This window comes from Peromyscus maniculatus, chromosome 9 (assembly GCF_049852395.1).
Source record: "Peromyscus maniculatus bairdii isolate BWxNUB_F1_BW_parent chromosome 9, HU_Pman_BW_mat_3.1, whole genome shotgun sequence".
NCBI classification, from domain to species: Eukaryota; Metazoa; Chordata; class Mammalia; order Rodentia; family Cricetidae; genus Peromyscus; species Peromyscus maniculatus.
The window spans coordinates 100792780-100819471 of NC_134860.1; the positions used below are offsets into that span (position 1 = coordinate 100792780).

Here is a 26692-nt window from a genome sequence, read left to right on the forward strand (position 1 = left end):
ACATCTATCACCTCTCAATAACTTTTTTTTTCAGTAGATGGTGATTAATAGCAATCCATACTGTTCAAGGTGCAGAGAATAAGAGACTGCTCAGCCTTAAATGGGACATCTCTTATTGCAACCACACATCCCAAGTCTTAGAAATCATTTAAAAAAATGGAGAGGAAAGATGGTAAGAGGCAGAAGTGATGATGACAGAGAAACTGTTTTCTGGCCACATAAGCGTGGCTGCACACATGAACTTGTAGTAGTTGAGAAAGCATCCACAAGACCTGCTGCACAAGCGCAAGCCAGACAAAATCCTGGCATGGAGAAGAGTCCCATGCCTCATCTAAGGAGCTATTGGCAACTGACAGTTTCTGGGAGAGAGAGACTCAGTTGTCTATAAGAGTGCAGTCCCTGGTAGGCTGAACTCTCCAGTGAAGACCACCATCCAAGAGTAGATGGCCTGCACAAAGTGGACTTGATGGGTTAACAAAACAAATGAACAAACAAACAAACAAACAGAAGGGCTGGGAAGTTGGCTTATTGGTTAAGAGCACTGGCTGTTCTTACAGAGGACCCTGGTTTGATCCCCAGCACCCACTTGGTGTTGCACAACCATCTGCAACGTCAGTTCCAGTGGATCTGTTGCCACTCCTGGTTCCAGGCCTCTACCGGGACCAGACACACATGTGCTACACAGACATACAATCAGGCAAAACACCCATACACATAAAATGATAAAATAAAAATAAAAAAACAAATAGAAGACTGTAGATGAATTTCTAAACAGTCTTATTAAATAAGAAACACAGAGCCAAATACAGGGGTGAGAGCCTTAGAGATCAGAGAAATAGGAATTGCTACCAACTAACCTTAGCTCACCAGCTAACCAGAGAACCAAACCAGCTTCTTCCTGTCTAATCTACCCCTTTATTGCTGTTCTGTTCTGCCCTCTCCTTGGCTCTTGGGCCAGCCACCTCACTTCTTCGTCACTGCCTGTCTATTCACATCTTCAGGTCTCTATGGTTGGTATTGGGATTAAAGGTGTATATCACCATGCTTGGCTGTGTCCTTGAACACACAGAGACTCTGTCTGCCATGTGATCAGATTAAGGGTGTGTGCTACCACTGCTTGACTTTATGTTTATGGCTAGCTATCTATGTCCTCTGATCTCCAGGCAAACTTTATTTATTAACATACAAATAAAATATCACCACATTTCAGCATAAATAAAATACCACCACAGAAGACACAAAGTTGGGTAGGTTGGGAAGGGGAGATTTATTTGGGAGGAGTTTGGGAATATGATCAAAATACTTTATAAAAGAAAAATTTCAAAAACCTGATAAAAAATGAGATAAAAAGGTCCCCAAACTGTTTAGAACCCAGTAACATTAAAACATAGTTTCCTTGTTATTGTGCAAATATTACAAAAGTATCCAAAATGAATTACTGATACTTTTTATGAATTACCTCATCAATAAAAGTGATAGTTCCATTGACTTTCACTATGCCAATCTGCTCACTCTGAAGGGAAGGGTGGCTCCGGATACGGAGACCGGCACTGTCCTTGGCCACGAATTTTCGAATCTGAAAAATGAAAAGATATGGCAGTGATAGAGAAAACATAGACTATGTAATAAGTCACAAATGATAAAATCAACGAGCCTAAAAGAACTACAATCCCAAAGTCTCCTCACAATCATCTGTAGTTGGTTTCCTTCTGCAAATAATTTTGTCAGTTATTTATAACAAGCAATAAAAGTATATTTCTAAGAACTGGAGAACTTTGGATACCAAAGTTATTAATGTATTTATGACTACCAATTTTAAGTATTGATGACATGTAACAAAAATATAAAAGGCGCCGGGTGGTGGTGGTGCATGCCTTTAATCCCAGCACTCGGGAGGCAGAGTCAGGCAGATCTCTGTGAGTTCAAGGCCAGTCTGGGCTACTAGGTCAGTTCTAGGAAAGGCACAAAGCTACACAGAGAAACCCTGTCTCAAAAAACAAATCAAAACAAATTTAGAGGGGCATGATATAAATTCTATTACCATTGTTTTCTTTTTAATAATTTATCCAAATTCCTTCAGTTAGCTTTTTGGATATAAGGAAATTAATGTTTCTTTTAATAGTACAGAACATTTTAACCTTGAAAACTCACATATAATTTCAGTAGACTTTCTGTTAATAGCACACTTTTAATATCAGAAAGTACACAACACTCATAAACTATTAAAGAATACATAGAGAAGCCAAAAAGTAAAACTGTACAATTTGAAATGATTAAAATTCTTATGAACTCCTCTTCAAACTGATTTAGGAACACTGAAAATTCAAATATTAAAATAAATCAAGTAAAATATTAGCTACTTAGGGCTACTCTGAGGCATCAATGAAAAATTTAAAAACCTTTGACAATTCCACTTTTGATTTTACCCTCCCCTAACCTTATTTGGTTGAGGGTCAGCCTTCGGCTTGACTAGCTGAGTTCCTGGTGGGATCATCCCTTTTGGTGGATCTTTTACTTTTACTTCGAGGCCAGCATCTGTAAGAAAAGTAGTCTAATTATAATCTTTAACTACAAAGGTGGGGGATTGTGAAATCTAACCAATCACAGTCTAGTTCATTTTCTAACGTGAATGGGTGCTTTGCCACCTTGTGTGTCTGTTCACCACATTCATGCCTGGTGGCTGCAGAGGCCACAAGACGGCATCACATCCCCTGGGACTGGTGGTTGTGAGCGAACAAGTGGGTGCTGGAAAATACAACTGAGTTCTCTGGAAGAACATTCACTGCCCTTAACTGCTAGGCCATCTCTCCAGGCCCATATCATAGACTACTTTAGATAATTAAGATAAATATATGAATTTTGCTTTTCTTTTCTAAAAGTGGCTGGTACTTAATGGGGAAAATGAGAACCACTAACAATTAAGGTCTTGAGGTGGCAAAAGAGCAGTTGTTTCCCTCAGCATTTAAAGTGAAAGGGAGTTTCCCATTATTTAACTGGGACACATGGAATGATCCTGAACAAGTTCAAAATAATAATAATAAGAAGAACCACTTTTGTGACAAGTGCTATCCAACAGCAATAGTTTGGAACACTATTCATCACCCACAGTGGTAAGCTCTGTGACTAACAGCATGATGGCCAGATGGTAGTGCAATATAATACAGTAATTAAGAGATGAGATTCTCAACTGGGTGGTGGTGGCAGCGCACGCTTTTAATCCCAGCACTTGGGAGGCAGAGCCAGGCGGATCTCTGTGAGTTTGAGGCCAGCCTGGGCTACAGACTGAGTTCCAGGAAAGGCACAAAGCTACATAGAAAAACCCTGTCTCGAAAAACATAACAAAACAAAACAAAAACCCAAAAAAACCAACCAACCAATCAATCAAACAAACAAAAAGAGATGAGATTCTCATGTTACACCACTTGGTGTTCTTATGTAGACACTGTGTGACTTATCAACCTGTTTTTTCACGTATGAGACAGGAATGACAACACTCTCTACATCACAGTATGAGAATTAAACAATAAAAATATCTGCACAACAATGTACATGTGTTAAATGTTCAATGATGTTAGCTATTATTATTATTATTACCTGCCCTTGTCTGTGGTCAGGAAAGGTTCCCGATTAAAGACACAGGAAGAGGATGAGTGAGGATGGAAACAGGAAGAGCTGAGTAGTAAATGTGCACCTCCACCTCAGAGTCCACATAAAGCACAGAACCATTGTCTTCACTCCTCTGTGACACGAGACTGAAGATTTTATCTACTGAAGTCACTCCTAACAGCCAGCACTTTTAATATTTTTTTAGCATGCACAGGACAGTGCAGGGATAAGGAGGACATTATACCTCACTGACACACTAGAAAATGGGGGAAAGACTCATGACAGCTATACTGAGTGATCAGACACCATCAATTCCTCAAATGATAGGATCTTTGCAATATACTAATTAAAATTTATTAGGAAAGAGGAAATGAAGACACAAAGAAGTTATGAAACCTTTTTATGTGTATGACACAAGGGGCCAACAACACAAGAATGATTTTGATTCTAGTTTTTTGCAACAACATATTATTTAAAATGATACTTACCTATTTCAATGCCATCAATGGTAACGTGGATCGTGTACAGCCCGACGGCCCCTGGAGTCCAGTTTGCACAGTAAGTCCCGTCATTATTGACACGGATCAGCATATTTTCACTGGGCCTGAAAAAACATACCAAAGAAACCAACAAATAAAACAGGTGGATATCACAACATTTACTTTTGATTATTCAGTCAAGATCATTTGCTATTTCAGCAAATATTTGTCTGTATTATCATGCGGCCTGGCAATGTTATAGCTGTCATAGCATGTTCCCTAACTTTCAAATAATTGAATTTCATTCTTTTTTTACTTTAAAGGGCCAACTCTTCTCTTTGCTTCTCTCAGTTGATTATGATTTCACTTTTCCCTTCTGGGAAAATAGAAGCAATTGGCAATAATTTTCATGAAGCAATCAGATTGTTAAACCTATTTTGTCTCATTTTCTTTCCTGTTACAATGGACAGGACAATGTGGCTCTTATCCAAAGCCACTTTTTCCACTTGAATTGTGAAGCTGGTCCCCTCAGTTACCTCACTTTCTCTCATACATCATTTGTTCTCCTACTTTACTAGGCCCTATTTATTATCATAAAAAACTTTAGAATTTTCGTCTTGACCTTTATTCCTCTCCAGTATTACTCCCTTTCTAATAGTCTTCTATGTCTTCTCCCTGCATATGGACACTTCCCTAAGACTGCTACTCTCACTCCCTTTAGGTCTACTTCTCTTCCACCACTTCCTCTTACGAGAATTCTGTTCCTAACATTCACGGCAACTGCTAACAGTGGTTATCAGGGGCCCTGACATCTAAAGCCACTGCTTCCTCCCAGCAGTCTGTTGGTAGCGTGGATTGGTTGGTAACTCTCACTGTCCTGAAGTACTGTCGCCTTGCTGCTCTGACTTTCCCTTGGCTTTCCTCTCACCTCACTAGTCATTCTTTCTCAAGTGTTTTCCTGCCTTCTCCTCTTCTGACTGTCTTTTAATTTATGAAATACCCAGGGTTTGAGTCTAGATTTTTTTCCCCTAATGTGAAATCCCATTTCTGTACAGATGACTCTCAAACTCACTTCTCCCTTGACCTGCAAACTTTGCAGTTGCAGAGTTGCATCCCCACTTAAATATTAAAATCTGAGAGATAGAACAGAATCTCAGTTTTTAGCATATCGAACAAAAGCTCCTATTTCTCACTAATCAACATATACCTTACAAAACAATACAACACAGAAAAAATATAAATACCTGCTCATTCCTAGGAATTCATGATCATCATAAAAATTACAGTAATATATACCAGGAGTCAGTAAATACTTTATGTAACAATTTTAGTTTCTTAGTTAAAAAAGTCTTTGACATAACTACTTAACTTGATCATTGCACTGTAAAAGTAGCTACAGATAATGAAATTGTGTTAGAGTAACATTTATAAAAGCAGGTAGACAGCAGGTAAAATTTTGTCTGTGAGCCAAAATTGGCCATAATCTGTTCTATGCTGTTCTTAAAGCCAAAAGAAAATCTGTGATCATTTTTAAAAACATGATTCTAATTGAAACGGAATTATAGCACCCTTCCTCTCCCTTTCTTCCCTCCAAACCCTCCCATGGCCCTTACTCTCAAACTGATAGCCACCTTTTCTTGTATTACTATGAACATGTATGTTTGTATATACAAGTATGTATACATATGCATAAAATATATAAATACAACCTGCCAAGTCTGTTTTTGTTGTTTGTGTATTTATAGTTTCAGAGCTGACCCACCCCCTCTCCAGTGACAAGGTCTACTTATTCTTCCTTATACATCCCACCCCTCCTAGTCCACACCTCCTAATCATTTCCAACTTATTTCTCTGTTGCCATTCTTGTTTTCCCATAATTTACTTCTGAAGAGCTACCACAATGATCTTCTAAAAACTTTAAAGTTTTTGCTTTAAATTCATGGAACCAGATGGCTTATAGGAAACTTCAACCTATGTAAGTGCAGCCTGCCAGAACACAAAAGAATATCTCGTGCAGTTCTTGGATTTATCTCCAACCATTCCCTTCTTTTCACTGTTCTCCAGGCCCACCATTTTCTTGTTCTCCAAAAACATCAAGCTTAATATACCCCAGGTTTTTTGTAGCTAGACTGAACTTCTCAAAATCTTCACATGATCAATTGCCACATACATGATAATTCTTAATCTTCTTCCATCTTGCAATATTTTGGCGATCAGCTACAATCCCAATGCTGTTTATCAAATAACTTTATTTATTACTACTTTGTCCACTTTTTAATAGTTTGTTCTGTACAGGAATGATAATACCATAAGAAATGGTACCATGTTTATCTTCTTTTTAAGTGTACCCATGGCCTATTATATAATCTTCCACATGGCAAATGGCCAATGGTGACTGTCCAATGAATAGATAAGCCACAATTTCAGTTAGGTTCAAAACACCTAACATATATGAAAACCTACTTACTAGCAAATGAGTTCTTTTATTCTCTCCCCTTCTATCTTATTCTCTCTTTTCCTCATTTCTCTATTTTTCCTTTTCCCTCTTTCTTGAGACAGGGTTTTACTATATAGCTAAGTCTACCCAGAGACTTGCTATGTAGCCAACGATAATAGGAATGTGCTATAGAGCACACAGTCTGGCTAGGGCCTCCCAATGCCTCAGTTCCTTAAATGTTGGATTATAGTTGTGTACCATTACACTCAGCTTAATTTTGCCCTTATTCAAAGTTATAATGTTCACATTTATTTATAAAGGTTAGTTGTTTCTACTCCAGTACAAGCTTAGAACTATAATCAAGCCAGAAACAAAATACTACATCCCTATTCCCAAAGTCACATTTTATGTACCTTGCGAATTTGATAGAAAACATTGTAGATTATATACTGTAACTCTATCTTGGGAACAAACCAAAAGAAAATCAAACTAACCCAAATCAATTTCTAATTTCCAATCAAACTAATCAGTTTCAAACAAAGTTATATGAAATGCAATACAGTGCAAGCTATGGGTAATTATGCTTTTCAAATTTGCTTCAGAGCCTCTTCTAAGGTCTATAGAGGTGATCACTCTACCATGTGCTGCTCAAGTATCTATTCTTCCTTCCTTCCTTTCTTCCTTTCTCTCTCTCCTCCCTCCCTCTTTCTTTTTCTTTTTTTTTTGTTTTTTGTTTTTTGTTTTTTGTTTTTTGTTTTTGTTTTTTTTCCGAGACAGGGTTTCTCTGTGTAGCTTTGCGCCTTTCCTGGAACTCACTTGGTAGCCCAGGCTGGCCTTGAACTCACAGAGATCCGCCTGCCTCTGCCTCCCGAGTGCTGGGATTAAAGGCGTGCACCACCACCGCCCGGCTTGTTTTTGTTTTTTTGAGACAGGGTTTCTCTGTATGGCAGCCCTGACTGTCCTGAAACTTGCTCTGTAAACTGGGCTGGCCTTGAACTCAGAGATCCACCTACCTCTGCCTGCTGAATGCTGAGATTAAAGACATGAACTACCATGCCCTGTTTCAAGTATCTATTTTTAAAAGTACTTTTCCTGCCAGAAATGCCGACACATGTCTATCCTCTATGTCCATGGGAGGCTGTAACAGAAACATCACAAATTCTGGGCCATCTCAAGCTTTAGGACAAAACCCTGTTTCAAAACCAAAACAAAATAGAACAAAACAGAAAACAAAGACAAAAACCAATAACAACACCAACAACAAAATACAAACTTCCCCTACAAACTAACATATAATTTAAAAAATGTGCTTAAATATAAAGTTAACAGAATTAAACAAAGGTTGACAAAAAAGGAGACACCAAAACTAACACAAGGACAACACTTAGAAACCGCTTGCTAACTCCCTGGGAGGAGCAGATATGGACTATTAGACAGCAGAGCAGTGGCTGTGCTGACACCCAGTGCAGTCCTCAGCATTGAGAGGCAGAGACAGGACAACAATGTTTATGGTGGAGGTGGGCTACATAATTAGATCCTTCTAACAAAACAAAACAATAGTAACTTTTAATAGAATAAAAAATGAACCAGGCAGAAAATTACACCAATCCATCTAGACTACCCAAGGTATATAGTTTGGGAACTTGATAATCTTTCTCTACTATCTTCGTTTTATGTTGTTTGTTAGTAGTTTTATAGTCGACTAAAAACAAATAACACCAGAAAGTTTACAGTGTATAAAGAAATGCTCAATTAGAAATTTCAAAATGCTGCAGTAAGAAATCATTTCAGAAAAGAAGGTTAGTAGTCCATTTCAGGTACTAACTTTATTTGTTAGCATGTGTGGCTAGTTGGTGTACTGTCCTCCCTGCTACAAGATGACTCCATTTCAACTCGTGTGTGTGTGTGTGCGTGTGCGTGTGCGTGTGTGTGTGTGTGTGTGTGTGTGTGTGTGTGTATACATTTTACTAATTCTTTGAGTCCATTTGTGCCACTGCCCTGTTTGTGGTTCGTCCTGAAAAGTGGTTCCTGGAAGTCATCCACCACTTCTAGCCATTATCATCATCCTACCCCTTCTTCCCTGAAGATGCTTGAACCTTGTGGTGAGGAGTGTGATAAAAACAGCCCATTTGAGGGTGGTCACCACATAGTCTCTTGTTCTCTGCATGTCTACCAGCTATGAGTCTCTGTGTTAATTGCCATCTACGTAAGAAGCTTCTTGGATGAAGTACATCTATATGTATGTACCCACATACATATACATATATAGGAACCTTCTACAATAGTAGGTTTTCACATGGCTTTTTCTAAAGATCTTTAGTGTGTGGTATCCCTCCCCATATTACATCTTCTACTCTGCCCTCCCATTCTCCAGCCCATTTATTCCTTCCTGTTCCATCATTTCCTTTCAGCTTTATATTAGTGTATTCTATGTCCTTCTCTTGAGTAATCTTCCTCCGCCACCCCCTCCCCCACCTCCATGACCCCTTACTAGTTTCCATACCACTATCTTTTTTTGAGCTACTGGTCAATGGGGTCTCATAGACCAATAAACATTACAGATTATTGCCATTGCTCTTTATTTAAAGGCATTACAATTTGAGTTATAAAACACAGAGAAATCGAAACAGTAACTGACCTGGAAGTTCCATACCTACTGACCATTTTCACAGTACCGAAGGGCATCATCACTAGTCTCACTCGGCTGAGAACAATGAGAGCTACAATAATGACCAGCATGGCAAGATAGGCCCACTGGTGCAATAGGGACACAAATATCATGGAATAACAACCCCTTTCTGACTGGATTTAAGTCCTGCTCCACGAAATGAAAACCAGACCTGGCACCATAATGGGGCCAAGAACGTGTGTCTAGAGAGGTCATAAGCCATAGGGGAGAACCTAGTACTATTATTCTGCTAAATGGACATGGTATTGAAATGACTGCTGATTAAATATTGATATACACATAGATCTCAAGCCTCATCCAAGAAGCTTCTTAGAATAGATTGCTGTGGGATGTCCTGTATGCTGTAAATATATGTTGCTATGATTGATTGATAAATAAAATGCTGATTGGCCAACAGCCAAGGAGGAAGTATAGGTGGGACTAGCAGAGAGGAGAATTGGGGGAATAGGAAGGCAGAGTCAGGGAGATGCTGCCAGCCGACACTATGACAAGTGAGATGTAAGGTACCGGTAAGCCACGAGCTACGTGGCAACTTATAGACTAATAGATACGGGTTAATTTGAGATACAGGAACTAGATAGAAAGAAGCCAGAGCCATTAGGCCAAACAGTTTAAATAATATAAGCATCTGTGTATTTATTTTACAAGTGGGCTTGGCAGGAGCTGGAGAGAAACTCTCCAGCTACACTAGATGACAATTAACACAGAGACTCACAGCGGGTAGACATGCAGAGAACAAGAGACTATGTGGTGACCAGACTCAAATGGGCTGTTTTTTTTTTTTTTTTCCCACTCCTCTTACTAGGATCAGAGATCTTCATTAAGAGGGGGTGGAAGATAAGGGCTAGAGGTGATGGATGACTTCTAGGAACCTCTTTTGAGAACAAAACACAAACCGGGCAGTGGTACATATAGACTTAAAGAATTACTAAGAATATTTTAAAATAACAGAAAATAAGGATGGGATTTTTGATGATTTCTGTTTGGATGATTCATTTTTAGTTTTAGCAGCACTTTGAGGAAACAGTTCTTACCTTTTAGGAGTTGGTGATGCAAAACGCAGTTCTTCAAATGAGTAGTTTTCATATACCTTGAAGAAAGAGACAAGGAACGTTAGCAGCCTTGCTATAGATATTTCCCTTTACTACAATGCTAAAATATCCAGTAAATGAACTGAGAACACTGTCTATCCACACAAGAAAGAAATGAAAATGGCAAGACCACTTGAAAAATGAATTCCAGATTTACTAGAGATCCAAACAAAGAACAAAAACAAATTAAAAATCTTATGATGTGATTGTTAATACAGACAGGGCTTAGAGTCACTAAGGAGACAAATGTGTGGCTGTGTCTGTGAAGAATTTTCTACATTGAGTTAACTAGGCCATGAAAAGAAATTCTAAGTGTTGAACTTAATAAAAAGGAGAAAGTGAGATAAGCAGTAGTATTTATCTCTGTTTGCTTTTTGAATGAGGATCAAATTTATCCTGTCTGCCTCTTGTGCCTACAACCATGCTGCCCCACCATGGTGGAATGTAGCCTCTCAAGTTGTAAGACAATAAACCCTTCTTTCCTTAAATTGCTTATCATGCATTTTGGAATACTGTTCCAATATTTGAAAAACTGAAATGTTAAATAAATAAATCGTGAAAGATAAATATTTCTGATAAGTAAAAATAAATTACCTTCATCATTGTTATGGCAATGTACCGTGCCTCCTTTACTATCATTGGTTCATATGAAACATCCAGCTTTGGCGACGCCAACCCACCAAAAGTCATGTCAGTGTTAGAAGATGCTGCTGCTACTAAAGGACTGCCAGGAATCCTTTGAGATTTCTTTACTTGCTCTTGTTGTAAAGATGTTTTTTTCTGAGAAACAGGTACAGCTTTCACTTCCACCTATCCACAATAATATAAAAACCAAATATATATAGTTATCTTTGACACAGCAAAATAAGCAATTTACAATTACAAAGTCGGTGACAGAAGTTTTGGTAACACTGGTTCACCTTGTCATTTCATTTCCAGGAAGATCTCACCTCTGTCTTACACACTAATCGTGTAAAATAGAGGTGTCATTATTTTAGAACAAATAATCAAGATTTCAAACCTTAAAAATTAAATCTCTTGTTAATATGATACTGGGAAAGAAAACAGAAAGAATCTGTATTGAATTCTTTCAGGAAGTAATATTTTATCAGATAATTTAAATATAAATACCTCTCCTAATCACAGCTTATTTGTAAAAATTCATCTGAATTCTTGATGTTAATAGTCTACAAAGGGGGCTACAGAAATGGTTTGGCAATTAAGAGACCTTCCTCAGAAAACCTGGGGTTCAATTCCCAACATCCACATAGCTACTCACAACTGTAATTCCAGTTCCAGGGGATCTGACACCCTAACACAGACATACATGTAGGCAAAACACCAATGCACATAAAAATAAAGAAATCTTTAAAAAAATAGTCTACAAAGGAAAATATACTCATTAATAATATATTAGTTATTATTAGAAGCCTTTAGAATTAATGGTTTAAAAATGACCAGAAATCTAAGGATCTCTGTTTACTTCAGGCAAGAAAAGCATAATTAGGGAGCATAGTTAATAACTTAAGCTACTGATTTTAACAGTCTGAACTTTGCAATTCAGTTTCTGCAATGATAAAATGTAAATATCCTTCATCTACTTACTTTACACCTAGGAAAACAGACTTTTAAAAGGCATATTAAGCCGGGCGGTGGTGGTGCACGCCTTTAATCCCAGCACTTGGGAGGCAGAGCCAGGCGGATCTCTGTGAGTTTGAGGCCAGCCTGGGCTACCAAGTGAGTTCCAGGAAAGGCACAAAGCTACACAGAGAAACCACATCTTGAAAAACCAAAACCAACCAACCAACCAACCAACCAACCAAACAAGGCATATTAAAACACTGAAAATATTGACTGCTGCTAACAACTTTCCATAAGTATTTTGGAGAGTCTGGGTGTGTAGTTTGGTGGTATAACATGTTTAGTATGCACGAGTCAAAGAAAAAGACAACACTTGCCAGGAACTACAACAAAAGGTTTTATTGTGCTTTTGCTTGCTTTTTTGTATACTGATGAAAAAGAACACTTGAATCATAGATAGCCACACATTTATAATATATACGACTAGCATACTACTTTTGAGACTGCCAAGACTAGGCAATCCAACAATATGGATCATCCCAACCAGTGTGTGTGTGCGTGTGTGCATGTGTTGGGGGGGGGGGATAAGCTTCCTCCAATTCCATTTCTCAGGTGTCAGCCAATGCAGGGGTTGGGGTGGTTAAAGAGGGAGTGGGCACTTCTCAATGTCCTGGAACTCCTCAAGTATACCAGGCTGGCTGGCCGGTGAGGCACAAGTACACATGTAGAAGTATATTTATAATCCAATGTCTTAAAATTTGAAAGCGTGCGGTGATATATTGTGTACCCTAAAAATTTGCCTGAAGATCAGAGAACAGAACAAGCCACTAGATTAAACATAGAGGCCAGACAGTGGTGACACACACCTTTAATCCTAGCATTCGGGAGGCAGAGATCTGTCTGGATCTCTGTGAGTTCAAAGTCACCCTGGACTTCATGAGATTGACTCAGTCTAGGAGAGAAACAGACCCAGGTAATGGTGGCACACTCCTGTAATCCCGGCACTTGGGAGTCACACGCCTTTATTCCCAGCACTAGGAAAGTGAGGAGACAGGAACTAGTCTTTCGGCTGAGGAAAGCTTTTCAGGCTGAGGAGTTCTAGAGGTAAGAGGTGGCTTGTTTCTTTGTCTCTCTGATCTTTCAGCATTCACTCCGATATCACGCTCCCGTTTTTTCTTTTTTTTTATAAAGAGACCATTTAGCAATTCATGTTACAAAAGCATTTGCTTTTTGTTATACTTTGAACTTTAAATAGTGGTAAGTTGCAAATGTTTTGTCTCAAACAACAAAGATGAGACAATACATAGGATATCATGGTGAGTGTGTATGTATGTTACCTACAACGCTGTAGTTACTCCAGAGTATATACTATTCCATCTTTTTGCATCCATGTTTGGGACACAACATAGATTGTTACTGTGAGCTGGGATTAGAGTGCTTAAAGGTACTGTTAAATATTGACTTCTGCTGAGTATCAGAGTCAGGTGCTTTTATATAAGCTTAGTTTTTTTGGTCTTCACAGGTATGAACAATCAGTCTTAATTATTTTTTACCGAGACAGATAAAAGATTACACTGGTATTGTGTTTTGCTCATGCTACATATCAAAGATAGTATAAAGCAGCTGAAATAGTTTTATTTGTGATATACAAAAATTAGTGCTCTATGAACAAAAGAAGATTATGTATCTTAATCTATTCTGATTAAGTAGTAATTCTAAAATTCAAATTATCCCATAATTCAACTACAGAAGGGAAAAGGACTAGAGACCACCTACACAAATTTACATTTGTTTTAAATTATTTAGAAACACATAAAAAGTTTAAATGAGATATCTGTATCACTGATTTCATTCAATATAATATAAATATCCTTATCAACTACTGCCTTGTGTAAGAAGTATATGTTATACTCATTAATATATATATTTGTATTAGTCATTATTTTATAACCAAAATTTATATATATTTAACTTGTCTATTAATATTAAGTTTACCTTATCAATATTATCTTTAAAGTGGGAATTCAGTTAAGTGCAGAATGTATGAGTCTTGTAACAAACAGATATAACTAAAAATGCAGTATTCATTCATTTACTCAATCCCTCTTTACTAGAGACCTTCCTTCTATACAACTCTCCCAATAGACAACTTAAACTATCATCTTTGCAGTCGTTGCAGCACATAACTAGGAACTAACTAATGCAAAAGCATTCACCTAAGCAACTTTTCAGTATCCTCCATTAGACAAAGACAAAGAGAAGAGCAAGGGAACCCTGTAGACTTGTCATTCTCTAACCCTTAGCAGTTAGAGCAGGCAATGTGCAGACTTTTCCTAATTCACACAGAATTACCTTCATGTTGGGAACATGAACCACATCTCCATACTGGTCTTTTGTTTGAACAGTTATGGTGGTGGGCCAGCCACAACGAATATCATCCTTATTCAGGATCAATGATGTTTTCTGAGGATCGGCATAGGAATCTGGCTGAAGCCATCTAAAAGAGTTAAAAACAAGAGAACATGAAATTAAGCCAAATAAACTAAACCTGTATTGAACAAAATGCTAAACCAGTGTCTTCATTTCTGATTCCGTAATAGTTACAAGTGTTTTCCTGGGAAGCAATTAATAAAACTCCATTAGATACACACACAAAAATGCATGAAGTTTCTGATGCTTACATAGACTATGAAATAATTTAAAGTTAGAAAGTACTGAAATTTTAATTATAGGATTATCGAAAAATGACTGATTTACAGCTAATCTGAAGTAGTGAGGGAGATCAGCTTTCTAATATCAACTGGAAAAGAAGTTTCCTTATGAAAGCAAGGACAGAAATATTCACTTGCTTGGGAGCAGCTGGGTACACTGACATTCCTTTTTTATATAACTTCTCACTCGCTTCTTTACTATCTCCCCTTACTTATAAAACTTGTCCATTTCTGAGTGTTGGAGCAACCCATTCCTGAATCCATTTCACAATTTACATTCAATTTGACTTGTGAGATGAGTAACAAGTAAAGTAATTCTACTATGCATTATATATAAGTGCCTACAAGATAAAAGTGAGGAGGACTTTAAAAATTTGCTGTTCCTTCCTAGTCTTTCACTTTAAACACTAAAGTGTAATCTCTATAATGTAAAAATTAAAACTAGAAAGAGGTTTTATTCTATTTTTTTTATTAGTAAGTTAACACAAGCTAGCATATCTTTCTTTTTATCCAAAACCAGCAAATGGCAAAAAACAAATTATTAACTGTCATATATTTTAAAATATTATCACCTTTTACTTCTTCAAGTTCAAAACACAAAATCTGGGTTATTGAAGGGATTATTTCAACATCAAAATGGCCATTTCCTCCTTTAGTCCTCCTCAGAGATGAATACTTAAACAAACTTAGTTGTAATATTAAAAGTACCTTGCAAGCCTTCCACCACTTGATCCCGGGACACAAGCAATGAAATCATCCAGAAAGGACTGCTCATTGCTTTGGATTTGAAGTGGTAAGTTTCCTTCAAGTGCTTCTAAGATAGTTGGTGAATGAGAAAGAGCCAAACCCTTTCCAAGAATACCAGAGTGAGTTTTGCACACCTATTAGGAAAAAAAGAATATCTTTGTATCTTACTTATTATTTATTTCTAAAAAGGCTTTACTATATAGTCCAGGCTGGCCTTCAATGTGGGAATTCTCTTGTCTCAGCCTTCTGAGTGCAGGGCTTACAGATGTGTGACATTATACATGGCAAATATATTAAAATATAAACCTTTTCATGAAATTTTCAACATGCACACACTTCTAGTATGCCTTATTGGGGAAAATCATTTCCTGCTATGCCCAGTCTTACTGTCTTTGGTCTATAAAGCATAAACTATAGGAGGGCAGGAACAGTAGCAGTTGCCTATCTTCCTCAAAAATCCGTAACAGTAAAACCTCCATGCTAGGTGACATGGTACATCTCCTCCTATCCTGTGTTACATGCACATTTGGCAGGGCCAGAGCTCCTGAAGGCACTGGTGGGAATCTCTCTCATTTTCAGTTCCCATTATTGACAATCAGAGGTAAGCTTGTTTACTGTCTTAGGGAAGTGACCTTAGTACCAAGGTCTTTATTGATTGGGCTGCACATATATCTCATGAATCTAAGTTTATGACAGTTAAGGAAAAGAGGAAGAAAAAAGTGAAATTTCAGTTTTCACCTATTTGATAACTAAATCCTTTTTTTAAAGAAAAGGTTAGAAATAGCAAGACTCTAGAAATATTTTAATAAATTAAAAAAATTTAATAGAAAATGTTACACTTTCCAGGAATATTTATTTATTTAAAAGTAACTTTTACATTCCACCAACTATGCAACCTCAAAACTGTTTATTTTTTTGTTTTGTTTTGAGTCAAACAGACTTTGTGAAAAACCTGGTTCTAGATAAGTTCTATACTCTTGAGTTAACAAGATACCATATCAGCTGGTGTTCAAAACAGACATCTCTTAAATGGTAACTATTAAATTTAAGTTAAATGATATGTATAAAACACCCATTACAGTGTTTGAGGAACAGGACATTACTTATACATATCATACCAACTATAAACCAAGTCTATTTTTTTCTTTAAATGATATCGAGTCTAAGTATTATTTATATAGCACCATATTCTGTGAAATCATGATGTATGAGCTTCTTGAAAGCCATTTTAAATATGAATGAGTCATGACATACACCATTTATTAAATGTTTGTTAAATTTTTGTTCCCTAAAGTACAAAGACTTAATATTAAATACACATCTATATACCTATACATATACACACCTGGTAGCTTTTTAAAAATCTAAGAGTTTTAAATTACACAAAAAATAATGGCTCCCTATAACTATAGGAAATTGGTCACAGTAATGGCTTTGTCGGCATGCCATCAAAGGTAAAATCCCATCCCAGTTGTGTGGTTCTAGGTACTTATCTAAGTGCTTCAGTTTTCTGTAATGGAGACAAGAATCTCGGATTTATAGGACTGTGTGATGACTAAATGAACTAAAAATACATGAAAAGATTATAAATAATGCTTGATAAATTAACACAAATTAGTATTGTATTCCCTTTGATCAATTAATCTCAGGAAATAAATGTCAAATACTAACTCTTAGAATCAGTGGAATTAGACACCCACATTTACTTCTCAACTAACCAGACTCTTAGATCATGTAAATTCTGTGAACTTCAGATTCCGTAAGATGAATAAAAAAACAATACTAAGTTCAAGGTGTAATTGCAAAAATAGAGAAATAATATTAATGGGACTATAAACAATGAAGTATACAGATAATTATGTAAATGAGTACACTGCTAACTACATACATAGACATATACATAGCGTAGGATACAGGCCCAATCTCAATCAGTGCTACCCTAACGTGGATTTAATAATCTCTGGTACATGGTAAAAGTATAAAAAAGTAGGCAGAATAAAATGAATCTTTTATTTTAAAAATATAATCTTTCATGCTTGGCAGTGGTGGCACATGCCTTTAATCCCAGCACTTGGGAGGCAGAGGCAGGAAGATCTCAGTGAGGTTGATGTTAGCCTGGTCTACCAAGCAAGGTCCAGGATCAAAAAAACAAACAAACCTGCTGTGGGATGTTAATGTATGTCCTGTGGGAGCCCTTCTTGGGTTCCTTGTGGCGTTACCCAGCAGGTTTGCATAGAGGATGATTAGGACCATGGGCCTGAGTGCAGGTGTCTGAGATGGTCTGCACTTGGCTGTATTGGAGGATGGTCTGTATGTCAAGTTGCTCTGATTGGTCAATAAATAAAACCTGATTGGTCGTGGCTAGGCAGGAAGTATAGGCGGGACTAACAGAGAGGAGAAATAAAAGAACAGGAAGGCAGAAGGAGACGCTGCCAGCCACTGCCAGGACAAGCAGCATGTGAAGATGCTGGTAAGCCACGAGCCGCGTGGCAAGGTATAGATTTGTAGAAATGCGTTACTTTAAGATATAGGAACAGTTAACAGGAGGCCTGCCACGGCCATACAGTTTGTAAGCAATATAAGTCTCTGTGTTTGCTTGGCTGGGTCTGAGCGGCTGTGGGACTGGCGGGTGACAGAGATTTGTCCTGACTGTGGGCAAGGCAGGAAAACTCTAGCTACACAAACCCTTTTCTATTTTGGGCTATTAAGTGATCATTATGAGTTACTGCTGATAAAAATAGCATTTTTCCTTAATAAAAATAATATGTGTGGGAAAAAAAGTATTTGGACAATCTTACAAATTCATGGAATTTTATGGTCTGGAAACTACGGAATCAGTCTATGCTTTATCTTCAGGCTGTTTCACTACACAGCATTAACCCATCACTGATGGCCTCAGTGTACAGTCTACATGGATACTCAATTACTACATGAAATCTCTAGCCTAGGATAAGCAGGCATAATAATTTCAAAACACTGCTTACTAGGCTCCTCCCATCCTATCAGTGACTGCTAGCTATATAAATTTAGAGGACTTAAGCTAAGAGAATCTAATGGTCTGAGTAATATAAAGTAACAAACTAATACAGATTGAAACGAGAGGTCCAAAACCAGTACTTCAACTGAAATACAGATTTATTTTCATTATAAGGTCAAATGTTCTACTTAATTAATGTTTATACAAATAAAAATATTAGCAAATAATAAGAGCAACAAACTGATGGCTCCCAACTGCGAGGGCCGAATGGCTCTATGATGTTATGAAATTAAGGTTTAGATAAGGAACCATATCCTGTGCCAAATGCCTTTGTTTGTTCGCTGGTCAAGACTGTCCAGATATAAAGGAAATTTGCACAGCTCTGAAGAGCATCTCTGTACCCTAGCCCTTCTTTCTCCCAAGCACATGGCAGTCAGTGTTCCCACAGGTCTTTGCATCAAGGAGACTTAAAAGTTGTGTGTCTCTAGAACGCCAATAAACAGAATGAAGTACTTATCCACTGAGTCTTATGTTGAATACAGTAATCATCTTGTGGAAATATTATTTTTAAATTAGTGGACAAAAATTAAAATGTTTAGGACAATACCTGCAATGCAGCCTCTTCAAGAATTTCAAGGTCTTCCTCCAACTCGTTACCTGTTACGCAAATTAAAAAAGTTTTACTAAATTGTACTAATAACCTTTCCAATCCTTTGTATTCACTATCATTTTTGTAATCTTATTATTATAGGTTGAAAAGATTTACAGTTCTAGATAAATCTAGTAGTTTAGACTTTAAAACGTTCAGTAACTTTTGGTGTGAATGAAAGCTGTAACTGTTACGTTAGTAATCAAGTACCATTCACCAAACAATGTAAAGAATTAGGCATGTTCAGCCCGAGGTCCAGATGCTGCAAGTGGCCTAATACAACTATAAATGTAGCCCAACACAAAATCATAGATACTTACAACACTATGAAATTATTTTTGCATGTGATTTTTTTTTGCATGTGTATAAGTCAATGACATGGTTCCTGAGTATGACTTTGAAGATGACAATTTCATGTTTCAATGTGAAAAGGTTGTATAATCTGAGAAATTGACTATATGAATGCATGTGTGAAGTTTTTATATTTAATGTTTTCTTTTTTGCAAAAACTTAAACTGATTTTTTTGATTAATAAGATAGCTATATTTCAGGTAACAATGATGACTCATAAAATCCTAAGATATTACTTAAGGATAACAGAATTTTCCCAAGTTCCTGTCCTGAGAAAATTCCTCGCAGAGTCCTGAACAAGATGCTACCTATGGCGTGGAGTATCTGAGGGAAAGGAATCTATGTATATCATGCTCTTTTGTCTGTTCACTTTATTCCTCTATGACAAAATTCTATCTACACAGCTTCAGCTCCGTCCTCACATTCAGCTCCTCTCTGTGCCTACCTTTCCTGTCCTCATAGTTTTAGTAAGCTCCTATGCTTTTGACCTCATCTTCGTCCTCTGTTCCTTCATCTTCCATCTATCCTTCCTGGCTCCTTACCCCTGACCCTGATACACTCTACAAGAGATCTCTTTCACCCTCTACTGAACTGTCTTCCTCCCCTCTCTCTGGCCACAGGGTTCTATGTCTGCTGTTCCTGCCTTGCTCTTCACTCCTCCTCTCCTCTCTCTGGTCTCCTCTGGAACTCTGCTCCAGTCCTTACTGCCCCTGGTTATGCAGAAAGCCCCGCTGTCCTCAGTCAGTCTCTCTGCCAAGCTCCTAGGCCTGAAGGAAGGGGATGGTTTGAGCTTCATATGCACTAGAAACAAAGCTATGTGTCTAGGAGCCTGCTTGTCTCCTAGGCTCAGCAGGGTAGTTAGTGGAATAGTGTCTGAGAAGCTTAGCTGTTTGCCAAATGGTTTGGGCACACAAGAATTTCATAGCAGAAGACAGCTAAATATTAAAAACTGGACAACACCAAATATTTCATAATAAATGGCTTGCCTCTAGAAAAATACCTTGAAATTTCTAGGTATAGCTTTAATATCCAGCTGAATCTCTATACTATATTCTTGCAGCCTGCAAGAATTACTTACCTGTGTTCTTTAGCCATTTTCTCCTCTACTGTGTAATACAGAACGTTTTCTTTCTTTTCTTTGACAGTCATGAAACAGAAACATGGCTCAGGGGAAACAGTCTAACTGACTAGAAGAAAGCGTGGAATAAGTATATCCCAATCATCATAGTTCCCCTACAGAAATCCACTGTCAACAGTTTCTCATGTATTATTCTTCTAGAAATTTTACATGCAAGACTTAACTGTGTATGTGTATGTCAATGTACATAAAGGTGAGCATGCATGAACTCATACATAGATACATTGCTGCCACCAAGAATGTGACCTTCTTCTATTAGTTTTTGTTTCATTTACTATAACATGGAGAACTTTCTTTCCTAGGCCATATAGCTATGCTTTTTCTTTCAGCTGCACAGACTCCATCAGCTCTCTAACTGGGTTCCAGACGACAGATTTGGTTGCAGCTAGGTTTGGCAATCAAAGGTACTGCTATCTTCATCCTTCAGTCAATATGTATTTTTTTATTATTTCTGTAAGTATTCAATATAAACAGATACATCAAAAGTAAAATTGTTAACAGCTATTGATAAAGTTCTTCCAATGATGGTGCTAATAATTCTCTTCATATAAAAATGTTAACATGTTAGGAGAACAGCACAAAGGGACTAATATGAAGCAGGACTGAGGAAACCGAGAAGACTAAAAACGATCAAGAATGGGATATAACAAGGAATGACGGGGTAAAGAAGAAGAGAGGTAAATAAAAGATAAAATGAGAAGGTCTACATGGATTTTCCAAGGGAAAAATAAGTATGTGCATATATACGTGTGTTTATATATATGGAGGGCATACACATATGTATATATATGTACAGACATATATATGGAGATATAATATATGGAGGATATACATATATGTGAATTTGAGTAAATTAAAAAGATTTCCATCGAAACAACATCAGTGTATCAAACAACTGTTACTCATATGTACATGTAGTCACAAAATTTATGTTGAAGTTTATCTTTGAATGCTCTGTAATAAATATGTTTTGCTTTTAAATTTCCTTATGAATCCTTAACAACACCTGCTACTTAACTACTCACCAATAGGAAGTGCTAGATCCTTCTTCATCAGAGCCGCTGCACAGACCCCACCGAGATTAGCTAATTCTTTTTCCAGCTGAATAACTCCCTGTAGAATTGCATAAAATTCACTACTTAAAAAATGTTTGAACGTGGGTTATGAAAACATTGTAATTCAAAGTCAAGTTCTGCCAATGAAACTAGAAAGCTCTGTTTAGCTGGCAGCTGAGGGAGAAAGAGATTTAATATTATACCCCATGTTGTTTGGGTCTACACCTTCACTGTCCAAATCATTTGCCATTCACATTTAGGAAGATTATGACCTTGGCATTATTTTAGTGTTTGATTTAAAACATTTAAGAAAATCTAGAATAACTTAAGTCACTTTGTGAAGCTAGGTTCTGTTATTTATTAAAGGTAAAACTTTAGCATGGGGCATAGAGTTATGCTTCCAAGCATGCTTTACTTACATGGGGCCACGTTGCATTAACTCAATTATCCCCATGTATGAAGAGTAGCAAAATGCCAACAGATAATTAAACTACACAACATTTTAAACATAAACCTTAAGCTTGCAAGGCACTTTACATCCAAGGAACTTTTAAAAGAGCCAATTGTTCTTAACAGACTGGGAAGTAACCTTATTCTTACCTCATCTGGTCCAGGGCTAAATTCATATCCAATTGCAAAACACTTGAAACCATAGAAGGAGGCTTTATCATCTTTCACATAATCTGAAGCAGTTTCCAGTGAAAAAAGGGCTTCATTTCCTTAAAAAACAAAAAGTGTGTGTATGAGCAAGCAGCAATCTCTGTTAGCATGGTTAAAATCTGAAAGAACTTGGTAACATTTCATTATTTTATCATATAAATAACTATTCAAATCAGTTATTAAAATGGAAAAGAAGACTTTTTGATGGAGAACCCTTTATTTTTTTGTACAAACCATGTTAAAAGCAACACTATCAAAAATAGAACCAGCCCTAATGACCGTTTGCTAATTTCCATTATAATCAAATCCATTTCCTTAAGCCTATCCTTACGTTATATAAGCATTTTTTCCCAATTATCTATCAATTACTGAGTACCTAGGCTAGTATTCTCTGTTTTGAATTAAGTAATCTTCTACCCTCGTAACTGGCATTTTCTGATCTCTTAACAAGTCAACCAATAAAAAAAAAAAAAAGTGTTTTAGAATCAAAGAAAAAAACTAAATTCATCAAGGCCGGATTATATGAAAGATGACAAAACTTCTCTGTATAACTTTAAGTGTTTGAAAGACTAGTTAGTGTTAACTGGTTGAAATTAGAATACTACAGAAACGAAAGAGTTTTAAAACTTAACTTTCTTTTAAAGGAAGACATAAATATCAGAAATAAGTGCAAATACAGACAGACACACACACACACAGAAACACACACACCTGTTGTAGAATATTATTTCAAGGTGTGTTATTTTGTTTATGCTCTGGAATGTTGAATGATGCAAAGATGTGTTTGATTAAATAAAAGTCACCTGCGGTCAGAAGGCTGAGTCAGCAGCTAGCTGACAGGAAGTGGTAGGGAGGAGCCAGGGGAGAAAGGTTTATAAGGAGGGGGAGTAGCAGCACAAGGGCTTTGTGGAGGATGCGAGCGAGGAGAGGAGCTGAGCAACTAGCTACTCAGCCTCTGGAGAGCAGAAGTCCACCTTAACCTTTGAATCTTGGGATTTTAGAGGGAGAGAAGTTTAGTTAAGTTCCCTTTGTAGTTTTTCGAGAGTTGGAGCTGGAGGGAACAGATTTCCCTCGGGCTACAGCACGTGTGGCCTAACCGCTGCTGGTAGTGGCAGAGTTACAGTTGCCGTTTCAGACAGCTATGGCTTAAAAAGCAGCCACCATTTTAAAAAAGGACAACTGGTACCCAATGTGGGGCATCAAAATGTCACTGTTTGTTTTTACTCTTTTCTTGGGGGGTCCGCCACCCAGCTATCAAACAAATCACATATGGAGGCTTATTCTTACTTATGAATGTCCGGCCTCAGCTTGGCTTAGTTTCTAGCCAGCTTTCCTTATTTTAAATTATCCTGTCTACCTTTTTGCCTCTGGGCTTTTCCTGTTCTCTTACTTCTGTAAATCTTATTCTTACTCCATGGCTTGCTGTGTAGCTGGGTGGTTAGCCCCTGGAGTTGTCCTTCTCCTCTGGCTGCTAGATCTCAGATCTCTCTTCCTAGATTTCTCCTTTATTTATACTCTCTGCTTGCCAGCCCCACTTATCCTTTCTCCTGCCTTGCTATTGGCCAGTTCTTTATTAAACCATCAGGTGTTTTACATAGGCACAGTAACACAGATTCACGAAGTTAAACAAATGCAATATAAACAAAAGTAGCACACCATAAAATATTCTACCACATACACCTCCAAAGTAAGGGCCTGAATCCTACTTCTGAAAGATAGCATTTACTGGGAAAATAGAAAATCAATTCCATTTTTACACTTTTTTTGTAATTTGGTCCCAACTATACAGATGACTCAGTATTAACTCCCCTCACCTCAAAAATCTTCAAATAATCACTCTTCTTAAATTTAGAGTACACTATGCCCTTTGCCCAGCATATCTTATTTTTCTCACTTGAAACCAAGACCCATAAGTCTTTAATAATTTTCTCTGAAGTTAAACATTTTCAATAATGCATCTTTAATATACATACATGTATCCATTTTAACCCATAAAACTGAGAAGAGAAAATTCACCTGGCAACACTAAAACCATAGTAGGCCATCCAGAGGATCCTGAATATTTCTTTAATTCTATCCATGAGTTAAGGTTTTCATGAACAGTTGTCAATTTTGGTCCATATCCTGAATTCTGAATAGTTCTGACAGGAATAAGCAAACGGAGGACGTCTTCTGACTGTGCGGTACCACACTGAGGGTCAAATTCTATTGTCATCCATCTAACACATTCCGGGAATGTCACCTGGCAGGAGACAAGAAGATATGAGCATACATGCACATACCTACATTTGTGAGGTGAGAGAATAACACACTACAAAAAAGTGGAGAAATGAAGGAGAAATGAAGTGAAGGAAACAAAACAGACTGTCTTATAATTTAGTTTTGGAGTATGAAATTATTTAAATATTAGAAAACAAAATCCAATTAAAAACCAATTCACAAAACAAATTTTATATATATATATATCAAACATACATATATATGTAGTATAACAAGAACCAGAGCTTCTTTTTTAAAGTGGCTGATTCAGAGCTGAAGCAGGAAAGGTAAGTCTAAATATTTGCTCATTCCAGGGAACAAAGATGCAAGGAAAATTAGAAGGGAGAATCTAAACTCTCAGTAGGGTAAAGTGAAGAGACTCACATCCAGCTGAGATATGGGGCCAGTTTCTTCAACAATCAAAAGTTGAGGAAACCCAAAGACAGAGATGGAAGGGTATGAATATATTTACAGGGCTTTAACATGTCTTGAAAAACCAAAAAGGGGGCGGTACTGAAGAAACAAACAATCCCAAATATATTCATCTTATGTGAATTCAAATTCAAACAAACACATAAAATATGCATATTTTATAATATTAAGGAATTGCTCATTTTAAGTGTTATAGTTATTTTAGAGGGTTTTTACATTAGAAAAATACAAAAGAAAATAACATTAATTGTTTTACAACAATATAAAAAAGAAGGAAGAAGCAGAAAATAAATGAAATGGTTTAATTAAGACCTTAAGACTTGAACCAGGAGATGAGTAAGGCTACAGCATTATCCGGTCTACTATTATATAGCTCCTATTTCTAAACCAAATTGAATGTTTTACAAGCATGAAAACATAACTGAAAAAGCACATGATTCATTCTCATTTATTTACTAAAAGGATTTGAATATAATAAATTTTATATTTTAAATTTTAAAATATTTCACTTTTTATTTTTTATACAATATTCTAAGTAGACTACTTTCGATTTTCTGAGTTCAGATAGTGGTACAAATAATGTCAGTTTAAAAAGTATGATTTACAGGCTAGGGAGATAGCTCTGTCTGTAAAGAGTTTGAGGACTAGAGTGTAGTCTCCAGGACCTGTGTCAAAGTAAATAAATAAAGTCTGGGCATGGTGGTACAAGTTTTAATCCCAGGGCTGGGAGGTAAAGACAAGAAGACCACTGGGGCTGCTGGCCAGCCAGGCTAGTGCACTTAGCCAGTTCCAGTTCAGTGAGAGACCTTGTTTCAAAAACAATGTGGAGTGGATAGTACTTAAGGAATAACATGCAGTTGTCTTCTTGCCTCTTTATCCATGAACAAACATGCCCACAGGAACACACATAAAAATACTATTTACAAATTTTAAGATTTATATTCACAATAATTATAATATATACCACAGAGTTTAGCATTATATACTTCAATACTATTAGAAAAATATTTATAAATAACTTTCAAACACCTACCAAAGGCCAAGTGGTGGTGGCACTCACATTTAATTCCAGACTCGGAAGGCAAAGGCAGGTGGATGTCTGTGAGTTCAAGGCCAGCCTGGTCTACAGAACAAGTTCCAGGACAGGCTCCAAAGCTACACAGAGAAACCCTGTCCAAAAAACCAAACAGAAAACAAACAAACAAATAGCCTACCAAAGTATAAAATCTGTAAGGTAAAAGTTCTGTTTTCCTACATAGCCCAGAGACCTAAGGTAAAGCCTTAGGTTAAAACAAACAAACAAATAAACAACCAATAAAATGACTCCCAATGGCATTTTGCTATACTTATAGATATGTACCATGTTCAGCCATCATCAGAGAAGCTTCCTCCTACAACTGATGGGAACAAATACAGAGACCCACAGCCAGACACCATGGAGAAAGGGGGGCGGGGAGGAGAGAAAGAGAGAGAGACAGAGACAGACGACCTTGGAACACACAGTTCTAAATGGGATGTTTCCATCAAATCTCTCCCATCAGAGCTAAGGAAACTCTGTGGAAGAGAAGGTGGAAATAGTGTAAGTGGTGTAAGAGCCAGCAGGGATGGAGGACACCAGGAGAACAAGGCCCTCTGAATAAACTGAGCAAAGAGCATATGAACCCACAGAGACTGAAACAGCAACAGAGTCAACATGTCTACATCAGGCCCTCGGCATACATACTTCCAGTTTAGTATTTTTATAAAGTTTATATAAATGAGTGGGCCTCTGATTCTTGTGCCTTCTTTGGGGTTCTTTTTCTTCTGTTGAGTTACCTGGTTCAACTTTTG

General features: G+C 37.1%; 1 protein-coding gene across 32 annotated transcripts in view; it reads right to left on the reverse strand.

The window, feature by feature from the left end:
• Positions 1-26692, reverse strand: part of Mycbp2 (MYC binding protein 2) — a 245859-nt gene that overhangs the window by 73134 nt on the left and 146033 nt on the right. For all 32 annotated transcript variants that reach the window (XM_076545493.1, XM_076545490.1, XM_076545488.1 and 29 more), the window contains 11 exons: positions 24188-24413; positions 22112-22230; positions 21482-21569; positions 18926-18975; positions 15303-15475; positions 14236-14380; positions 10897-11112; positions 10246-10301; positions 4095-4210; positions 2438-2535; positions 1460-1576 (listed from right to left, as the gene is read on the reverse strand). In XM_076545493.1, coding sequence (XP_076401608.1) covers positions 1460-1576; positions 2438-2535; positions 4095-4210; positions 10246-10301; positions 10897-11112; positions 14236-14380; positions 15303-15475; positions 18926-18975; positions 21482-21569; positions 22112-22230; positions 24188-24413 — 1404 coding nt within the window. The remainder of the gene's footprint in view (positions 1-1459; positions 1577-2437; positions 2536-4094; positions 4211-10245; positions 10302-10896; positions 11113-14235; positions 14381-15302; positions 15476-18925; positions 18976-21481; positions 21570-22111; positions 22231-24187; positions 24414-26692) is intronic.